Source organism: Magallana gigas, chromosome 8 (assembly GCF_963853765.1).
Source record: "Magallana gigas chromosome 8, xbMagGiga1.1, whole genome shotgun sequence".
Classification (NCBI taxonomy): domain Eukaryota; kingdom Metazoa; phylum Mollusca; class Bivalvia; order Ostreida; family Ostreidae; genus Magallana; species Magallana gigas.
In genome coordinates, this window is record NC_088860.1 from 5459262 (window position 1) to 5482178 (window position 22917).

At 32.4% G+C, this 22917-nt stretch overlaps 1 protein-coding gene across 1 annotated transcript; it reads right to left on the minus strand.

The window, feature by feature from the left end:
- Positions 1-795: 795 nt before the first annotated feature.
- On the minus strand, positions 796-22712 carry LOC117689780 (uncharacterized protein K02A2.6). Its single transcript, XM_034471739.2, has 3 exons — positions 22228-22712; positions 21925-22089; positions 796-7739 (listed from the first exon to the last, which is right to left on the minus strand). Exon 3 carries the CDS (start codon positions 6654-6656, stop codon positions 2733-2735), a length of 3924 nt encoding a protein of 1307 aa, XP_034327630.2. The 5' UTR covers positions 6657-7739; positions 21925-22089; positions 22228-22712; the 3' UTR covers positions 796-2732.
- Positions 22713-22917: the final 205 nt, after the last annotated feature.

Below are 22917 nucleotides of genomic sequence, written 5' to 3' on the forward strand. Positions count from 1 at the left end.
CATGAGATTCACTATCTATCTACATGTCAACAAAGACCCTTGTTGCCAAGGCCTGAAGGTTTTATGAACATTGCAATTTATTTCCTTACTTTGTTTTCCAGATTGGGAACGGTTAAATGTAAATTAATGTAATTGAGTGAAATATTTACATTTTTAATTGATTGGGCATTAGTATTATCTTCATTGAAAGATTATTTTCATAATGATTCTTAAAGAAATCATTTGATTGTCATATTTTGTCTTGATCAGCTACTATCAATGATTAAAGACAAGTTTCAAAATTGGTAGAATGACTTTAAAATAAGGATATAAAATAACTTTTTAGAGTCGTCATACATCTTTCTTTAAGGGAACTTCCGGGCATTGTACAGGCAAAATGTTTTGCAAGTAATAGTTATAATATGCTTTAATAAAGAAGAAATTTATGTCTCTAAATGAGTGATGGATAAATCACTTATAGCAGTTAAGTGAATCCTCAAAGGTATTTAAATTAGCTAAATTAAACCTTTAAGTTATTAGATACGAATCCAAGCAATGTTCTTTCATATTTTTAGATTTAAGGTCTACATTGTACAGGAGTGTTAGCTGACAAAAGCTTGAATGCTGATATGTATTAGGTACTTGTACAAACATAAAACTTTCAGTTAAATTTATATCTCCATTCTGCATATTCCCAAGGTGTATTTACAAGAGTTATGAAAGTTGTTTTGAGTTACATTATTGCATAACTTATTATCTGTGTTTGTTGGATATTAACAGCTGTAGGGTCATCTGATCAAGAAACCAAAAGTGCCAGAAGATCTCTTCGCTATAGCAAAGTTATCAAAGTTATTGAAAATGCGAACAAAAGTCTAAGTACTTCTTAATATGTAGACGAAGTCAAGGTTCCAAATGTTTGCGAAGAGTTGGTTTTGAGTTCGGTTTACATATTTTTTTTTTGTGTGTGTTAACAAATGTTATTTTCAGATTTTATATGACTTTTTTTAACATTGAATTTGATTTTATTTTAATTTATTAGTAAGAGATTAAATGTTTGTTTATGATTTTAAATGATGGTAACATTTTAACATTTGGCAATCTATGTTTGAATTGGCTTCAGTTTCAACTCATAGTGAATTTTACAACCACTGTCTGTCTTACGCAGTATTGAGTATTGATATTTTATGAAAAACATCTGAACTAAAGTAAACTTGTGTTGCGGCTATTTAGACCTTCATATGTTTTTGTTTCCATGGAAAAACTGTTATCAATCAAATTTTACATCTGCATTTACCAGAATATGTACTGTTACATGTATGTTTTTAGTTCTTGTTTTATGGTTTGTTAAAATATTTTCTTTGATTGGTATCTTGTATTTAAAAGGACTGTTGTGATCTGAAGTTAACAAGTATGAATAGAATTTACTGGATATGTACCAAGCAGAATTTTAAGAAAGCAGGCCAATTTTATTAAAAAGTTTGTGATATTCAGACGTATAGCCAGAAAGGAAATGAAGTGTACGCATAAAACGGTCGGGGTCTTATCAAAATTTTAAGTCAATTCCGTGCATAAGAAATCATGCTACATCCCTTTTATCTAGCAAATACGTAGCACTGAAATAGTGCCCCAGTTTGAGATGACACAACAAAGGAGTCATTTAAATACTAGTATCGCTTTCACGAGAGGTAACCATACATAACGGAGAGCGATATGAAAGGTCTAATTTTAATGTGTGTGTGTGTGTTATAGTGAGTGTTAGGCAGAAACAAGCCAGTTCAAGAAATGTTTGCATTTTGATTCTCGAATGTACACGATGGGTCCCCACCTTCTTATCTATTAATAATTTTTTTTATAATATTTATTATTCAGTTTTTATACAGATAACAATAATTCGTAAACAATACAGGATAAGTTAGGAAAACATAAATCTAGATTTGACGATTAATACATAGATATCTTGTATATTAAGTCGAATATATTTTGTTTTCAAACAATGAATATACATATAATGGGTAAATTGTATTTTAACAAACAATTGCATTGTATAAGTATATGTATAATATAGAAGTACTCTGATACTATTTGACAATTATGGTCCACCAGGGTCCTTACAACACAAAAAGTCCAAACACTCCCCAGTGGACGATGCTACATGAGACTGTTCTCTCAAAGTAGCTAAATACTTTATAGAATTACAAATTAAAAACATGTAAGTACATGTATATATCACAATGTATCAGCAAATTTTGAGAAAAGACGTTGTTTGTCATATTTCATAAGACGTAACAGAAGAATATTGAATAAGAGCATTTTTGACACTTTTACACACATTTATTTCAGTTTCTTGCAGAGATTTAATTCTACAGTACATTTTGTATTTGTTGTGTATTAAGAAATACAAACACGTCCGTTTACTACGGCTACATTTTATTAACTGAGAATCCATTAAGGTACATCACAAAAGTTCACAGACTATCAAATATCAACTTTAGCAGAGACAGTGCTTATAATATAAATAAACTACGGCGTTTCCCATTAATAAATGTCCGAATCAATTACTGCCCTAAACATTGTTTTATTTATGCGAGAGATGCTAGAACTTAAGATTTTATCAGTATAAACATAACATTTCCTCCCTTCAAATTAATGAACATAAAAGATAAAGAGTAATTCAAACAACACAAAACTAATCTACAGTTATGAAAATCAAGGTATATATGATTATTATATTGTCACAATGTCTACAATTAAAATTAACATTCTTCAATGAGTCTTTTGGTTTTATTACGTGCGCGTGTCGGATAACGTCTCATTAGCGGCGCGTTTTCAGTCGGTATGGTATCGGTACACTCTTTGTTTGATGGCGCAACGGTGGTCAACTCTGTTTGCTCTTTGAACTCTGGTGTAGGGTCGTCACGGTAACTCGGTTCACCGATTTTTTTATTCGAATCTCGCATTTGATTGACATGTCTTTTCCACACGCTCCCTTGTTCGGTTGTAACTTCATATGATAGCGGTCCTAATTTTGATTTAATTTGTCCGTCTATCCATTTTTCATCATTTCTGTAATCTCGCACGATAACATGGTCATTTTCTTTGAAATTACGAGTTGTTCCTCTTTCCTCCACCGCATTTTTCATGGTTTTATCTGTTACAGTTTTTCTTGTGTCAGGTCTAATCAGATCTAAGCATGTCCTAAGATTTCTTCCATGAAATAATTTTGCCGGTGTTTCATTTGTAACGCTGTGAGGCGCGTTCCTATACAATATTAAGAAATTTGCAATCTTTTTGTTGAGTGACATTTCTTGATTTCTCATCGACTCTAGGCTACGTTTGAACGTTTGCACAAATCTCTCTGCTAAACCATTAGTTGCAGGGTGGTACGGAGCGGATTTAAAATGTTTAATTCCTTTTTTCCTAATGAATTCGTCAAATTCGTGTGATGTAAATTGTGGTCCATTGTCTGATACAATCTGTTCTGGAATTCCGTTTCGTGCGAAAACTGTACGCAAAATTTCAATGGTTTTAAAAGAAGTTATTTTTTTCATTGGAAAAACTTCAGGCCATTTTGAGTGCGCATCCACCATAATGAGAAAATTCTTATTTAATAATGGTCCGGCGAAGTCAATGTGTATTCTTTGCCAAGGTGCTGACGGCCATTTCCAGGGGTGTACTGGTGCCTTGGTTGGATTATTTTGAATTTTTGAACACCCACTACATGATTTTGTGACGTTTTCTATTTCTTTATCGATGCCTGGCAACCAAACGTAACTTCTCGCAATGCCTTTCATCTTCACGACTCCTAAATGAGACGCATGTAGAGTTTCCAGTATTTTTTTTCGAAGTTTCGTTGGAATTATGACTCTGATACCCCACATCAAACATCCATGTTGTGTGGTTATTTCATCTCTACGATTGTAAAACGGCATCAGAGATGTGTCCTCTGGCTTTTTCCATCCTGATGTCACATGTTGATAAACACAACTCAGCATCGGATTTCTCTTTGTTTCTCTTGCAATTTCCATTGCAGTAACGGGCAAATTTTCAATTTGTTCAATGTTGAAAATATCAGATGCATCTGGCTCATCATTTTCACATGACTTCATGGGAAGTCTTGACAATGCATCTGCGTTTGTGTGATTCTTTGTACTTTTGTACATGATTTCATAGGTGAATCCTGACAGAAACACAGCGTATCTTTGCAATCTTGAAGCGGAGGTTACAGGGATACTTTTTGAAGGATTAAAAATCGAAGTTAATGGTTGGTGATCTGTGATCAGTGTAAACTTCCGTCCAAAAAGATAAGGGTAGAATTTTTTTACCGCCCAATATATCGCCAGTGCTTCTTTGTCGATTTGTGCATAGTTTCGTTCAGCCTTTGTCAATGTTTTTGATATGTAAGTAATTGGTCGTTCACTTCCATTTTCGTATTTGTGTGACAACACAGCTCCTATTCCATATGGTGAGGCGTCACAAGCGAGGTACAAGTCCATATCTGGGTCATAATGAGCCAGGACCGTATCGGAAGTAATGAGCCTTTTTGCCTTTTCAAAAGCTTTCTGTTGGCTTTCATTCCATGACAATTTACGTCCTTTTTCCAACAGTTCATGCATTGGTTTCAGTTCACTTGCCAGATTTGGCAGAAATCTATTGTAATAGTTCACCAGTCCAAGAAATGATCTCAGTTGCGTAAGATGTTCAGGTGCTGGCGTTCTTAATACAGCATCAATTTTGTCTTTTGTTTTCCAGATTCCATCTTTTGCGACTTCATGTCCACAATATTGGACACTGTCTTTGAAAAAGTAACATTTTTCAAGGTTAGCCCTTAATCCAAATTTCTGGAGGCGTTGAAGAACACTATCCAAATTTCTCAAGTGTTCCTTATCGGTTTTACCAGTGACTATCATGTCATCTAATATGCAGTGAACACCTGGTAATCCTTGAAGAATCTGGTCCATAGTTCTTTGCCAAATTGATGGTGCCGATGCTACCCCATACAACAGTCTGTTATATCGATACAATCCTTTGTGGGTATTTATCGTCAGGTACGCTTTGGATTTTTCTTCCATTTCCATGTGTAGATATGCTTGTCTCAAATCAATTTTAGAGAAATGTTCTCCATTGGACAAGGACGCAAAAATATTCTCTATTTTCGGTAAGGGATATTGGTCTACGTTTAGGTGAGGGTTGAGTGTGACCTTGAAGTCTCCACAGATCCTAACTTTTCCATTTTTCTTGGGAACTGGAACAATTGGTGTTGCCCAATCGCTCGTGTCCACTTTTTCTAGAATTCCCATATTTTCTAGGTTTCCTAGTTCTTCTTCAACTTTTGGTTTCAAGGCGTATGGAACTGGTCGTGCCTTACAGAAAATTGCTTTCGCATCATCAATTAAATGTAGATTTGTTTTGATTCCATGGACTTTACCGATTCCGTCAGCGAACACTGAGCTATATTTTTGTAAGATTTCACGAATTTTCCTTTGGCTTTCAGGTTTTTCTGTGGCAACCGTCATGATGCTTTTGACATTTTTCCAGTCGAGTTTTATTTCTTTTAGCCATGACCGTCCAAATAGAGTTGATGTCCTTTTTTCTACAACATACAGCTCACAAACTGCACTTTGTCCATTGTGTTCAACTTTTACATCTAGGACTCCAACTGGTTTAAGTTTTTCACCAGAATATGTGCGGAGTTTGATTTTGCTTGGTTTTAATGGCTGCTTACCGAAAATTTCTCGGAACTTTTCCTCTGATATTACGGACACAGCTGATCCGGTATCCAATTCCATTGGAATTTCTTTTCCATTTACTCTGACTTTTAAGAGTATAGGATGATCACCAGTCTTGATAACTGAATTAATGCTCAATTTTTCGATTTCGCATGATGAATCACTGTCATCACTTGTCTGGTCAACATTTCGGACAAATTTCTTTTGTTTTCTTGGTTTGAATTTTTGTTTTCCTTTACCCGCAATTCCACAGGCTCGAATGATATGTCCTGTTTTGTTACACTTTCGGCAGACAGCTGATTTAAAATAGCAATCAGCTGAATCATGATTCTTTCCATTGCAATGAATGCAATTACTTGGCTGCGGCGACTTAGGTTTTTGATGGTACGTCCTTTGTTGGTTGAGTTTATTGACAGTTACTTGTTTATGTCTTAGTTCTTGCGCATCTTTTGAGGCGGTCTCCATTCCCACTGCTATATCAATGGCTTTTTGAAGTGTAAGAGTTGATTTGGATAATAATTGCCCCTGTATTTGTTCGTTATTAAGTCCACACACTATCCTGTCGCGAAGAGTGTCGTTTAAGTTTTCTCCGAATTCGCAATGTTCAGCCAATTTCCTTAGCTTCACCACATAATCGTTTACTGATTCTCCGTCCAGTTGCTGCCTACGATTGAATCGGAATCTCTCTGCGATTACAGATGGTTTTGGAGATAGGTGATCTTTCAATAATTTCACAATATCCACAAAGTTTTTATCTGCCGGTTTTTCAGGACTGGTCAGGTCTCTCAATAATGAATAGGTTTTTCCCCCGATCAAACTTAAAAGCGCCGGTACTTTCATATCATTCTCTACTTTGTTGGCCTTGAAATATTGTTCAAGTCTCTCAACATATGAAGTCCAAGTTTCAATGCTGTCATCAAAGGGATCAATTTTTCCTATATAACCTGCCATCTTAGTAATAATGACTCAAACTGTTAATTACAGAAACTTTGCAGTAACTTTTATACGAAAATTTCCATGGAATTATCAGTTAGTCTTAAAACATCCTCGTCGCCAATTTGTTGTGTATTAAGAAATACAAACACGTCCGTTTACTACGCTACATTTTATTAACTGAGAATCCATTAAGGTACATCACAAAAGTTCACAGACTATCAAATATCAACTTTAGCAGAGCCAGTGCTTATAATATAAATAAACTACGGAGTTTCCCATTAATAAATGTCCGAATCAATTACTGCCCTAAACATTGTTTTATTTATGCGAGAGATGCTAGAACTTAAGATTTTATCAGTATAAACATAACAGTATTTATATATTTTATAAGCAATGAAAGAAATTGATAAATTCAACGACTCAATCTTGTCGTTATGTTTTAAATAAAAGCCAAGAATAATATGTTTCTATTTTATATCGATTAATAAAAAGGAACCTAATTTTCTCCAAATATGTTCAACATTTTTACATTCAAATAATAAATGTTTAGTGTTTTTAATTGTTTTACATACATTACAGTTATTCCCCATTGTCCCTTAACCATTTACCATATGCATTGTTGCAGAGAATATTATGGAGCATTTTGTAATTAAATTCAGCTATTTTATTGTCATTTATATCTTTGACTTTTCTCGTGTATATATTTTTCCATAGATTTGAATCATTTACCGGTATTGCAAACTCTTGAGAAAGTTTAAATTTATAACACGGTTTAACAAATTTCATAAACAACATAACAACATAAACCAACTTCTAATTGTGTTCCACAACCCAAACACTAGTATTATGTTCAAAAACAAGATTATGGTTTATAACTACAAAACACAGGTCTAATGTTTAAATCTAGTGATGTCCTCCATTTCCCCTTTCTTAATTTTATGTATCGGTTTGTGTTCGTATTTTGTGGTTCACCTGTTCCCCAGTTTGTGTACACTAACGGGGTTCCATTGTCCAAGATCCAGTCAGTTCCGTCCCAGAATCCCTGAATGAATGGCCGCGTGTAACTGGTACCTGGGAAGGGGATATTCAACAGAGTACCTAAGATGAAAAAAGACTAAGTCATTAAAGTTGCACTTAAATTTCATACAATCTTATTACATTCGGATACAACACTATTTTCGAGCATCTGAACAAAAAAATCGGTAAGACGGCATACGCCGAACGACCTTTCGACAAACAAATCATTTTATGACCGAGCAAAGCATGCCAGAAAATGTAACCATATACTATCATTCAATTCAGAAGGCTGTTTCCAGTCAGCTCCGTTCCATAATCCTTGAATGAATGGCCTTTTGTTAATGGGGTCCGGTAAAGAAACATTAGAAAACGTTTCTGAAATTAAACGACCATAAAAAAATACAAAATCAATTAATGTTTTTTTCAAAGTCAGATTCAAATATTATAATGGGAGTTCAACATTCAAGGTTAAACTTAAAGTAGATCCAGTGTTCTGTGATGTCACACTTTTTTGTAAAACATTGAATTCTTTAAAAATTGTGCAAGATAGTTTTATTTATTTTATGTGAATATAATCACATGGATGTAATTAGAATTATTGGTAGGTTCAAGATATTTTCGCACTTAATTTTATACAAAATTTCCAAATTTTTATATATTTTATCTATGCAAAGGGGAAATAACTCGTTTTCTGACTTTTCTCTCAGTTGTATGTCTAAATGCTATAGTTTTTCTTATTCCAACGATTAATTTTCAAATATTTTTGTAATTTTAGTTTTCTGATAAAGTTGACATTAAAATTCAACAAGAAAAACAAATTTCTGCCTACAAGATTTAACAAAAAAATATGCATATTTCTAATGCTAAAATATGCTTTAGTTTATGTTTATCTGGCATCTCAAAAAGTGTGATGACATGTATATTTTTTCTAACAATTGATGACATGTACGTCTATTAAGTCGAAATCAGTTCGGTTTTTCAACTTTCCTCAGAGAATTTTACGAGTATGGAGCTACCTTAATAATCAAAGTGAACAGCATATTATTTTCCTACTAGTTGGCCATGGTTCTTAATCAATCTGGTTTTACATTGGTTTATTGTCAAATAGGCAGTAAACCATGGACTGCTTACGTCGGAATTATGCAAATGTATCATCAGTTTGATAATAACTAGAAGTTTGTTAAACACAACGAAAAGTCTTCCGTTTAAATATACTTTTAAAAAAGCAATTGAATAATGTTTATTAAGGTAGAAGACCTTCCAGTGATTGTAAGGTTTTTTTTATTATTAAGGTCTTCCGTTTCCAACGGAAGACCTTATAGTGATTTTAATGTTTCTTTTTAAGGTCTTCCGTTTCCAACGGAAGACCCTATAGTGATTGTAGTGTTTATTCTTTCTTTCTTATTTTTTTTTCTCCTTTTTGTCGGCAGAATTTCTCAGAGTTGTCTTGATAGATTTCCCTGAAATTTTTAAGGATGATTGAAAATGATTATATCTCGAGGCGTTTTTTTCATTTTTTCAAAATTCATTTCCGGTCGTTTTCCTGTCCCGCGTCAAAAAACCTTGTTCCCTCGAGATCTCAAAATCGGCAAACACTTGAAGATCTAAACTTTGTGGGATGATAGACCTTTAGTTGTAAATGTGTTTAAATTATTTTGTATTGTTCGTCTTAACTTCCGGTCGTCACTGGAAGCACTTCAAAAATAATTATTTTTACGCTTTAAATTCCTTTTCCATATAATAAATATATAAGTATAAATCTATACATAGGTTGTCTATGCGATGTTATATCAACAAAAAATTCTACTTCCGGTGAGATATCTCAATTATCTCAGGTATTTTGTTTAAAACACATTCTGTTCCCCCGAGGTCTCAGAGACTATAAGTGATATAAGCATGAAACTTTCATGGATGATAGACATTTGATTGAAGATGTGTTGAACCTGTTTCATTTTATCTTCCGTCACTTCCGGTCCACACAGGAAGAGTTCGAATCAATCGAGCTGTTTATCAGTTTAACATTATTTCTTTGATATTTGTAGTAGGCTCGATGAACAATAAATTACAAAAGGCAAGTATACAAGAAATATTGAATACAATTTACATTGAGCACTTGCGTTTGTCCGTTTCCTGTCCCAAGACAAAAAAAAAACTTATTTCGACGAAATCTCAAAAACGTTTACGACTTGAACAACCAAACTGTGTGGGATGATAGACCTATGTATGTACATGTGTTAAAACTATTTTGTTTAATCCGTGGTAACTTCCGGTCGTCACAGGAAGTACACCCAAATTTGATTTTATAAAAATGTTTTGTTATGTAGCATGGAAGTATCAATTTAGCAATAGAAATACAAAATGTCATCTACTCATGGTAAAAAAAAATCTACTTCCGGTGAGACATCTCAAATATCTCTGGTAATTTCTTTTTTAAATTGTCCCGAGACAAAAACCTTTTCTTAAAGAAATATTATAATTAACAAAAATCTGAACATCCGAACTTTGAGGAAAGACAAAACAATGTACGAAGTTATGTTTACTATGCTCTTTATGTATAATACGGCTTAACTTCCGGTGAGGTCGTCACAGAAAGTACTCAAAAATTGACATTTTGTGTTTTTCTTTTGTTTAACTTAGAAATAATTTCTTGGGAATTCCTTTTCAGTATATATTATATTTCTTTTCTTTTCACAAGAGAAATGGATTTTTATGTGCAGATTTTTGCATGAGGAACGGAAGTCCTTTTTGTTGCTATAGCAACAAGAGTCTAGTTATTATTATTTTTCCCATTTTTTGTCCACAAGATTCCTCAGAGATGGCTAGATAGATTTACTTCAAGTTATTAGGACTGATAGAGAATGATAATATTTCGAGGCGTTGTTTTTTTTTTCATTTTTTCAAAATTCATTTCCTGTCGTCCGTTTCCTGTCCCGCAACGAAAAAAGCTTGTCACCTCGAGATTTCAAAAATGGTAAAGACTTGAACAACCAAACTTTGTACGATGATAGACCTGTGTATATAAATATGTTTAAATTATTTTGTTTTGTTCGTCGTCACTTCCGGTCGTCACCGGAGACACTTCTCAGATATCTCAATCATCTTAGGTAGCTTTTTTAAAACACATTTTGTACCCGCGAGTTCTCAGAAACTATAAGTGATCAAGACACGAAACTTTCATGGATGATAGACATTTGATTGAAGATGAGTTTCACCGGTTTCATGTTGTCTTCCGTCACTTTCGGTCCACACCGGAAGAGTTAAAAAAAATCGAGCTGTTTATCAGTTTTACTATTTTTCTTTGATATTTTTAGTTAGATAAATGAAAAATAATGTACAAAAGGCAAGTTTGCAAGAAATATTTAATATAATTTACATTGAGCACTGCCGTTTGTCCGTTTCCTGTCCCGAGACAATTAACTTTATATTGACAAGATCTCAAAAACGGTGACGACTTTGTGGGATGATAGACCTATGTATGTACAAATGTTAACACTATTTGTTTTATCCGGTGTAACTTCCGGTCGTCACAGGAAGTACACTCAAATTGATTTTTAAGAATACTTTGGTTATTTAGCATCGAAGTAACATTTAAGCTATAGAATTACAATAGATCACCTACACCTTAAAAAAACCAAAAATTAAAATCAAAGTACCCGCGAGATCTCATAAATTGTGAGAGTACAAGACACAAAACTTATTTGGATGATGGACAATTGATTGAACATGTGTTTAACGGGTTTCATGTGATCGTATGTCACTTCCGGTTCTCACTGGAAGCGTTCAAGCAAACAACGCTTTTTTCAAACTTCAGAATTTAAAAAAAAAAACATTTTACTTTGGGTGATGTACAGTAACATACTGTAGGTAAATGTTCTAAAAATATCCACTTTCAATTTCTGTAATCACTTCCGTTTGTCCGTTTCCGGTCCCTAGACAAAATCCTTTTCTGAACGAGATATAATAAAAAACAAATACTTGAACATCCAAACGTTGCGTAAAGACAAAACAATGTATAAATATATGTCAACTATGATCCCGGGTAACTTCCGTTCGTCACAGAAAGTACTTGTTTGTTTTGTTTAAATTAGAAATAATTTCTTGTGAATTCCTTTACAGTATATATTATATTCATTCTCTTTTTACAAGAAAAATGGATTTGTTAATACAGATTCATAATGAGGAACGGAAGACCTTTTTGTTGTTATAGCAACAAGAGTCTAGTTTTCTATCCGTTCTTAAAACCTCTTCAAATTCCATTCAACCATCCCTAAGGACCTCTTAATACATATATTCATATTCACAAATGCACTATTATTGTGATTTTTTTTATAAAATTATTACCGAGAAAATTACATTCCATCCTTTTAAAAATAAAACCGGTAATCTAAGGTTTATTATGATTATTTTTTATGCTTCCAATATTAAAATATTTCTGATTTTTACATTTTATGAAGACTTTATATAAAGATATGAATTGACAGAAAAGCTAATATATTGACCATTTAATATGAGAGAAAAACTGATTTCAGTGTTTTATTTTACACAATTCAAAGTATAAAACGGGCACTTTTAAAGCTTATTAAAATGTAATTTGATATGCAAATCTTATTTTAAAAACAAATTGCGAAATCCAAGTATCATATCATTAGTTCACATAAGTTAAATAATCCAACATTAATGTTATTGTTTTAAAATTCCTAAAAGAGACTCATTAATCTACAGCAATTCTGAATTGCGAAACGTATGATATTTTCCTACGCCGATATTCCGCCAAAAATATAGTCCTTCTTAGATTCTAAACTATAACTATTTCTATGCCAAAGTTGTATGATAGTTAATTAATTAACGAGGCCGAGTACAGAACGCGTACGCACGCTTTCGCGCAGCGTTTCATTTGTATTGTGACGTCATCTTTTTGCTTGGTTGACACCATGGCGTGATAGTTTCAACTGCAGATATTCAGCGAAAATTGTTGAAAATATCTTGTTTGATGCGTAAAAATAATGTTATATTGTGGAATAAACATAAATGTCTCGAAGTAAGCTATATTTGGGCTTGGGTCGAAAACGTGAAGAGGATTCAGCAAGCCTAGCCCTCTGTCACGTTTTCTTAACCCGCCTAAATATAGTTTAATTCATATATTTCAAGAAAATAACCATTTATTTTTATTAATGACCCTTAATATGTGATGTTATATATTTTTTTATTACTTTAATATGTCTGAATGTTTTAATAATACTATATAGATCATCTTTTCCGCCTTTGTCAAATAAAAAATAGCCATTATCTGACTAATCCGGGAAATTGTTCTTACAAAAATCAACTTTGATAAGACCCCTGGAACAAACCAGGAGGTAAAAGGTTTTTTTTATTTGACCATTTGATGCCTTTTAGCAATAACTTTAATATGTAGAACACAAAAAGAAATCCCTAGGGCAGAAGTTTTGAAAAAAAAATATGCAAAATTGATACATTTCAAGCAAAATCCCATAGAGTCCTATCTTAAAGATTAACAAACTTTGAGATGACCCCCTAAACAAACGGTGTGGTAAATGTCGTATTTTTTAATTGTAAAATAATAATTATATCAGTAGAAATTCATGTAAAGAGTTTCATCCAAAAATCTAGGGCAGAACAAATTAGACCCGGCCTCGTTAAAAAGAAAAATATATTATTTTGATTTCCTCTCATATTGATTTAATGGAAATTAATCAAATTTACGTTTAACAAGTCGTAAACCAGAAAAGACTCTTTGCATATATGATTTTAAAACAAATCAAATACTCTGCACTCAGTAAAGCCCCTTCATCAACCTTGAAAAATTACAGAAAAGTGTTGAAAAACAAAAACGTACGAAAAAAATACTCAACAAAAAAAAACTCGAATAAGTTAAGATAGGACTTAATCATTTTCAAATTATTTTTAGTACGAGTTACGTTAACTTTGAACCCCAAATTGTTGCCCTTTCTCGCGATATGGTCTCAAATAAGCATAACTTCAATTTTTGTATCGTTACCCTCTGTTACTATGGTAACAGCACTACATACATGTAGCTAAAAACATATGGTGTTATGCCGTTTTACTCATCACAATCTATTTAACTGTAATGTTTGCAGAAAATTAGTAAGTATACGTGGCCGATGAGTTTTGATTTTTACATAGAGTAGATTTTAAACTCTTGGACTTGTTATATGAAAGCTTATACTTCTTCTATTCATACAAATCGAATTTTAAAAACAAATATCATTACAGTTCAGTGTGGCACAATTGTAATATACAAGAGGCCAATAAGCCTTAACGGTCACCTGAGTAGCATATAACCCATACACAAACTTGTCGAGGATTTAAAGGATTATTAAATTCTGAAATAAAAAGCCAGGGCAATACATACATGTATACGTAATACAACGTACAAAGGACTATGTGCGGTATGGTCAAATATCTGCCCCCGATTTTAACCAATTTTTAAATAGTATCGTATTAAAATAAAATCTTCACAAATTATTGTATAGATGATGCCTATAACTATAATAATGATTTTAGTCATCATTGCTCTTTCGCTGTGTATCTATGACGTCACCTAAATGGCCCAATTCCCGCAAATTTGCAAAACAAATGAAAATATTCTCATTTTTGCTCTATATTTTGCATTCGGAAGTATAGAGCGCAGGTCTGCTCAAGTGCGATTTTAACATATGTTTTTCTTCAGATGGTTATACACATTATACTAAAATATGGTACTTGAGCAAGCCTGCGCTCGATGTTTCTCAGTCGAAAAACCATCGGAAAACACCCATATTTTGCTACAAAACATCAATTTATAAAAATAATGCAATATTCATGACGTCATTTCTACATTGTGACGTCACTGTGGTGATAACCTTTTACACCTTTATTTCCAATATGATTTTAACTATCTTTCACCTCATTTTAAAGCTCTTTCTAAAACTTTGATTTTGGGGGCAAAAATTGCATAAAACCGCACTTAGTCCTTTAGTGGTTAAAAGCAGAGAGCTAGAAACGATGGAATTTTGTTTCAGAATTTAAAGGATTCATACTTTTAAAATAATTATTATCTATCTATGAATGAAGTTTGCATGTATAGTAACAGACATTCGGTTTATTCTACTATTAGCGCACACATTACGATTCGCACTACTTTGTTAACTATTCAGTGACAGCTTTGTGTAAATTAAAAATTTCATATCTTGATGCATTTCTCTTCAGATTTAAAATTTTATACAGTGGCATAATTATTCAATCAAACTTAAAAGCTTAAAAAAATTTAATCGGGAAGTACTCTAGTCTCGCCTACTATAAAAGTAAAGTTAAGTTACATGTGTATTCGGAAAACAACAATACATTGCAAATTATGCTATTTGATGCATGTTGTAGTTTCAGCATAACATTAACTTATTTAATAATACTGATAGCTAATATCACATGCCAATCATTTCTTTAAAAGGAATATTTTTTTTCTGTTCTGTTTACCGATCCCGATTCAGATAAACGTGTGCTAGCCTAGTTCCATGAGCTACCCATTACGCACAGGAACCAGGCTAGCTCATGCGCAGGCTGAATTTTCCCCATAGCATCCGGTTTAACCTCGCTTATATATTTTCTGCGTGGACCTCAGGGTCCACGCAATCAACAGGATAACTATTCACAAACCTTACAAATAATCACAAATATCTTGATAAATATCATTTCTCATATATTCAATCTCTCTTAAAACAGTGTTTTGAACATTCAATTTTCCTTTCAATACATAAAGAATTTTTTTCTTTGACATTGTTTCATCATCAAATCTACATTTCAGCTTATATTTGTATATTGTATATGCAACAAAAGCTATTTAAACCAATGTTTTTTCGTTGACTTCAATGTAAAATCCAAGTACAATAATTTTCCAAGTAACAGTAAACTTAAGATTTGACATTGTTTCATCATCAAATCTACATTTCAGCTTATATTTGTATATTGTATATGCAACAAAAGCTATTTAAACCAATGTTTTTTCGTTGACTTCAATGTAAAATCCAAGTACAATAATTTTCCAAGTAACAGTAAACTTAAGAAAGGAACCAATTTTTCCCAAATAGGTTTGACAATTTCACAATCATATAACACATGTTTTATGTCTTCTTCAATGTTGCAAAAGGTGCAAAATGGTGATACATCTCTATTCCATTTACTCACATATACATTATTATTTAATATATCATTTAACAGTTTGTAGTTAAATTCTGCTATTCTTTTCTCATACATATTCTTTATTTTGGACACATATACATTTTTCCATATATACCCTTCCTTAATGTTGAATATTCGATTCCATTTATTTTCTTGGACCGATTTTTGAAATTTAATATCAATGAATATTGAGTAGTAAAAATCGCTTTTTGTAGATCTAAATAGATTTTGTAACATGATTTTTAAAAAGAACATGTACATCATTTTTTATATTTACGTACTTTGCATATGAACAATCAAATTTTTGTCTAAAATGTTTGACAGCTCTTTTTAACATAACATATTCACAAGTTATATTGTTCTTATTAACTAATTTGTTTGAAAAATATGTTATATCATACATTTCCCCAGTTTCGTCAAAAATATCTTTAACATATAATATGCCAACCTTAAGCCAGTTATAAAAACATAGTGGCTTTGAATCGTATTGAAAAAGTTTGTTATTCCATAAAAATTGGCTTAAAATCTCATCTCGTATTACACTACCAATCGATTTTTGTATTTTACAACTATTAAAGGCATTGAATACATTTCGATAAAACTGCGGTAGCTTTATCAGTTCGAAAAAATCGGAATTGTTTGGATAACACTCATTGGTTTTGATAATAACAAAGACTGTAATATTGTGTTGTTGCAAAATCTCACTTAGTGTTTTACTATCCTATCTAACCATGATGCTGTAGCAGCATAAAATTTACTCTCTACTTCGATTATCTCGATACCACCTTGTTCAATTTTCACAATTAACGTGTTTCTCTTTATTCTGTCTCATTTTTTCCTCAAAAAATTATATATTAATTTTGAAACATTTTTTTCAAATTTCAACATCTGGGTTTTGTAAAGTATTAGTATTGTATACTATATTTGAGATACATGTAGCTAAGGTATTTATAATTGTACATTTTCCAAATATTGTAAGATTTCGTTTTTTCCAAACACTTAAAATTCTTTCAAGTTGTTCTAGTTTACTTGTCCAGTTTTTCTCAAAACATTCGGTTTTATCATGTCCAATATAAATGCCTAAAGATTTAATGCACGAATTTGTAATTCGTACACCTCTTATATAGGTTTCTTCCGCGTATTTATTTACAAGTGAGCCAGTTAATAGGCATTCTGTTTTTTCTATATTAAGTTTAGGTCCGGCAACTTTAGAGAATTCTGAAATTGTTTTTTAATACTTTTGTCAAGGATTGTTAATATCTTTTACCATACTTGTGCAATCATCTGCATGTTGAATCATTTTTATACTATCGTCTGTCACGTAATTTTTTTTGAAATGATAGCCCTTTGATTTCGTTATCGCTCTTTATCTGAACTGCTAATATTTCTAGAACAAGCATAAATAATAACGCAAAGACCGGACAGCCTTGACGTATTCCTCTTTGCATTATACATGGTTTTGACATCCATCCATTGTTTTTTAATTTAAATGTGGGCTTATTTTAAAGTGTTTTTATCATCCCAATAAATTTTGAACCAAAGTTAAACTTTTCTAAGTTTTGAACATAAAATTGTATTCTATGGAGTCGAACGCTTTTTCGAAATCTAGGAATAGTAATATTCCGTCTAAATCAATATGGTCGTAATATTCAAAGACATCTACAATCAATCGCGCGTTTTCGCCTATGTATCGTCCTTTAATATAAGCACTTTGTTCACGATTTATAATTTTACCAGCTACATTTTGTAATCGTAAAGCTAAGATATGTGCAAATATTTTGTAGTCAACATTAGTTAAGCTTAAAGGTCTATAGTTTTTTAAATTGTCATTTTCTCCTTTTTTAAAAACTAGAGATAAAACGACATTTCGCTGAGAGAATGGTAAAATTCCTATTTCAATGTTTTTAAGAAAAGATGCGTAATATATGTCTTTTAATTCATTCCAAAACATATTATAAAATTCTGCCGTAAGTCCATCTTGTCCAGGAGATTTATTTTTCCTACATTTAATGGCTGTTTCACATTCGAGCATGGTAGGCAGTTCATCACATTCTCTTTTATCATTTTCTGTGATTTTTCGCATTTTATATTTTTAAGATATGTTTCAATGGCGTCATCACTAATACTTTTGCTTTTATATAGTGTTTCAAAGAAGTCTATAAGGCAGTCCATAATTCCTTTATTGTCCAAGTGTTCTATTTGATTGTTATCTTTTATTTTATTGATTGTATTTGTCGTTTGTTGCTTTCTTTCAAGATTTAAAGTAGTAGTGGACATCATAACCATGTATTCAGTTTTTTGCCTACATGTGAAAACTTTAAATGCTATTTTCAATTCAGCTTCATTAATTTTCTCCAAAATTGTTTCGGAGCGATTCTGCAATTTTTTGCTACTGTAAAATTTTCGAGTTCTTTTTAATTACTTAATCTTTAATTACTAAATCTCTTGAAACGAATATGTTCATTCTTTTTATGGACCGTTAAGGAGTTATTCTTACACACGCAGTACTCAATGGACGGACAGTAAATTACGATTACTATTATATGGCACGCCGGGGCTGTCTTATATGGGAATTTAACATTATACGCAGTGTTCTCCTCATTATATTTGGTAGTATATTCATTATATGAGGTCTTTTATACATTATTTAGTGTGCATTTTCCATTATATATAGTACTTCTTTCATTATATGATGTAGTTATTTCACTATATCATGTACATCTATCATTATATGAGGTGCTTCCAACATTATATGAGGTGCTTCCAACATTATATGAGGTGCTTCTAACATTATATGCGGTCGTTCTAACATTATATGCGGTGAACACAACGTTATATTATGTACTTTTCACATTACATACAGTATATTCATTATTATCTATACTACTATATTAAAATAATAGATTCGAATTTTTTAGTTTTAATACCAATTCATTGGAAGAGTACTGTCTTTATTTTTATATATTCTAAACATCATTGGTTCTTGAAGAATACCAATTTGTTTTTATTTTTTCTCAATCAAGTTTCGCTAATTAATAATCAACGAAAATTCCTCAAAAAATTCCGGAAATCATCTGAATTTTTTGGATTTTACAATTTTGCGCATTTGCATTACATTCACGGTAAATCACGGGAGGCTCTTTATTTTATGTTTCCACAATGTCACATTTGCATGGATAACAAATGCGTATAAATTTTCATTAGAATTTTTTTTTCTGTTCATCAAAGAAAATACGGGTGACAACTCTAACACAATGCATTTACTATAAAAAAAAATCCCGGGAGTTTAGATTGTCAACATGGTGTGTAAAAAACGTTATTGAAGAAATGTTGAATTCTTCAATTATAAAATTAAACTTTTCGAAGAAAGGTATTTACAGCTTCAACATGGTTTGTTATGAACAATTTGACTGTTATTTTCAGTGCAACTTTATTAATTTTCTCCAAAATCGTTTTGGAGCGATTATGCGATTTTCTGCTACATTACGGGTATATGGGAGGCAGTCACAGATTATATTATTCCAACTCAGCAGAATGTAGTGAAATTAATAGCATTATTGTAGGCTTAATGCTTGGTAATGCAAATGTCAACAATATACTGTGTGTCGATGTATCTATTTCGTAAATGTCCGATATCATATGCTATGTCAACCCGTGCACTCACGGGTCAAAATCTAGTATGTAGTATTTCTGTTATTATGATGATGATGAGCGTTAAATATTATGTCCTGTCCTGTTAGCATTCCGTGCGGTAGTTTATGCATTTTGTTGTGATGTAGACACAGTATTATATGATGTGCTTTCATCTTTATGATGATGATCTTTTGGAAGCTTATTTTCGGAATCGCACGGAATGCTAACAGGACCGGACATAATATTTAACGTTCATCATCATCAAAATAACAGAAATACTACATTTAATAATGAATATAATGTATGTAATGTGAGAAGTACATAATATAATGTTGTGTTCACCGCATATAATGTTAGAACGACCGCATATAATGTTAGAAGCACCTCATATAATGTTGGAAGCACCTCATATAATGTTGGAAGCAACTCATATAATGATAGATGTACATAATATAGTGAAATAACTACATCATATAATGAAAGAAGTACTATATAAAATGGAAAATGCACACGATATAATGTAAAAAAAGACCTCATATAAATAATGAATATACTATCAAATATAATGAGGAGAACACTGCGTATAATGTTAAATCCCCATAAAAGACAGCCCCGGCGTTCCATACTAGTGCAAGGTAACATTAGTGTCCTTTAGAAATAAAATCAAATAATCATTGCTACTCTTAATTTGAAAGAAAAAAGCAAAAAAATGTTTCACTATATTTTAATCAATAATAACAATGCATTTATTTGCATTCTAGAATTATTGAATGTTATTTTTTTAAAAATTGTTGGTGCGGTATTAACAAATTAGGTACACTCCGGCACTTAGAAAGAAGCGCCCATGTCTAGCGGCCCATTTGGATCAAGTTTTACCTCACCAAAATAATTCTTCCGCTCATACATCTAAGACAACACAGTTAAAGATCGATTTACTGGGGTTCGAGTATTAGTGCCTTAAGCATCCCCAACACAGCCCGGACTTGGCCCCCATGGACTTTGCGGTATTTCCATACATCAAGTCATTTCGCGTCGCAAGTACCTTTGCCGAATTGTACAAGGACGCTTACCGCTTTTTTCAGATGAACATTTAAAGGAGGATATTTCCTCCTGCTATTTCGACATCGAAGTCCAATACACGGCATTGAACACAACATCCGAATACAATATAATAAAAGAAAACATAAGAAAAGCCACAGTTTTGCTTAATTCACCTTGAGATGAATTAATGAACATTCACAATACTCCTAACATCTATTTCATACAATGTCTCCAAAAATGTATAACGCCACACGCCATATAAACATAGGACAATATTTCGATGGAATGGAAGCGAGCTTTAAATGTTCCTATATCCAAAGGTGGCGACAAAACAAATACCGATAGCAATTTCCACTCAGCCGGAGTCCTTACAATGTGTTTTCATTGTTTTTGAAAAGATAACTCTGAGGAAAATTTCCGACTCTTTAAGGCTAGGTTGTGTTAAGACAAGGACTTCTGTATTTGTCAACCAAACAAAACCTCCGTGGTTTATTGTCAAACAGGGGGTCAGGCATGGTAGAGTTTTGTTAACATTTCTTCATGCTGATGACATTTCATGTATTTAAACATTCTATATTCTAAGCTATGCAAGTGATGATAAACACCAGCTTTACATTCTTGTAAATGACGATTTATCTTTCTTAATGTTGTAGAAAAAGGAAATAAACAACAGGAAAACATTCATCTTGGGAGCTCTTCGATTCTTTTAAATCGGCAAAGCAGAAAGCCATTAAGGCATAGTGCTACACAACAAACAGAACTGGTGGACCGAATTGCTACTGCCTATAATAAAAGATAAATAAAATCTTGTTAGGGCCTTTGACATAAGAATTACTACATGTAATGTCAACTCCCTCAACCTGTCTCACTGTCGTTCGTTTATCAGTCTTATATGGTTGTGAATTATGAAATGCCATAACACAAGCAATTCGAGCCTGAATACAATATAGCATGGCGTTTGCAAAGGTAACTTGAATCTCTCGACACAGACTCAATCTGACATCTGATTTACTTATTTAATCAACAAATCATGACTGTTCATCGATGGACGATGATTTTTTTAAAAACATTTAACTTCGTTTTCCAGTGTTCAAATCCACACACAATATAGTCATATGCTGACAAATCAAACGAAATTCAAACATATCTGCTGTACAGGCATTTGTCCCGTTTGAGTCACTTTTTATACTTCCGAACCAACTTCAAAACCGGACAGAGCGCACATCAGTCAATTTATGACAAAATAAAATGTTTATAATGATCTTCAAATAATGGTTGTTTGGCTCCATGTGTTCAAAAGTCAACACGAAACAAAACAAAAACAGGAAATAAATGGCATTTAAAATAAAAGGAAATACCATATTGCATATACAAAATAAAGAAGAAAAAAGTACATTACCAGCTAATCTGGTCAGAAAATCCTGCTGCTCATCTGATGTGATAGAGATGATACTTGACTGGATTGCCGCACATTTCGCCTTAGCTTCCGTCAGATTATGAAAACCGACAAACGTAAAACATATATCCAAGTCTCGACCATCTATAAATGGGTGTCTACAGCGCCCTTGAAATAAAAATAAAAAATCCTCAAGAAGAATTTTCGTTTAAATTAAAAAATGTAGAATTCTAATAAAGATTGTCAAAGAAAAACTAAATTTAAAAATCATATCCATAACACCAGAAGACATTTTTTTGGTCCTACTGTTAGATGCGATATAGTACTGCCATCCGATTTCGTACACTCCAGCATCCTGATGTAGAAAAATGGTATCAAATAGTCGACATTCACCGGTCAGCGGGGTGTACTCGAAAGACAAACATGTACTATGGATCTCACAGGTTCTGCTGCAGTCTAGGCGACTTCTTGCAGACAGTGAACTTATTATCCATAGATCAAATCTAACGTTTGCCATTGCAATGACAAAACTTCTTTCTTGGCGACTAATGACCTGGGTAATGACAAAACTTCTTTCTTGGCGACTAATGACCTGGGTAATCAGTACTACGATAAGACCAAATCTCAACATCATCTGCAATTTCTTTGACATTTTACAAATTATAGTACCACGTTAAAAAGGTATTAGAAAATATCGCACAACTCCAACACAGCCTATTAGTAAAGGATCGATTTTTTTGATTGACAGAAGAGGATGTACGTCAAATACTTAAGGAGGTTGTATGTATGGTTACATAATGTACCTTGACAAAATAATAAATTGATTTCCATTGATTTTCATCTTTAAGTGAAAAATCAAAATAGACTCCGTCATACGATTTGTTGTTCAAGTTTTAAACTTAATTATGACGATATTTAAATAAATGTTGACATAGGCTACGATCAAATACTTGGAGCCTTTTAAAATATTTGTTTTATTTCATAGCTATCCATTAT

What these genes read in the sequence shown, in the direction of transcription:
- LOC117689780 (XM_034471739.2), bottom strand. Translation starts at nt 6,656, where the DNA reads ATGGCAGGTTATATAGGAAAAATTGATCCCTTTGATGACAGCATTGAA.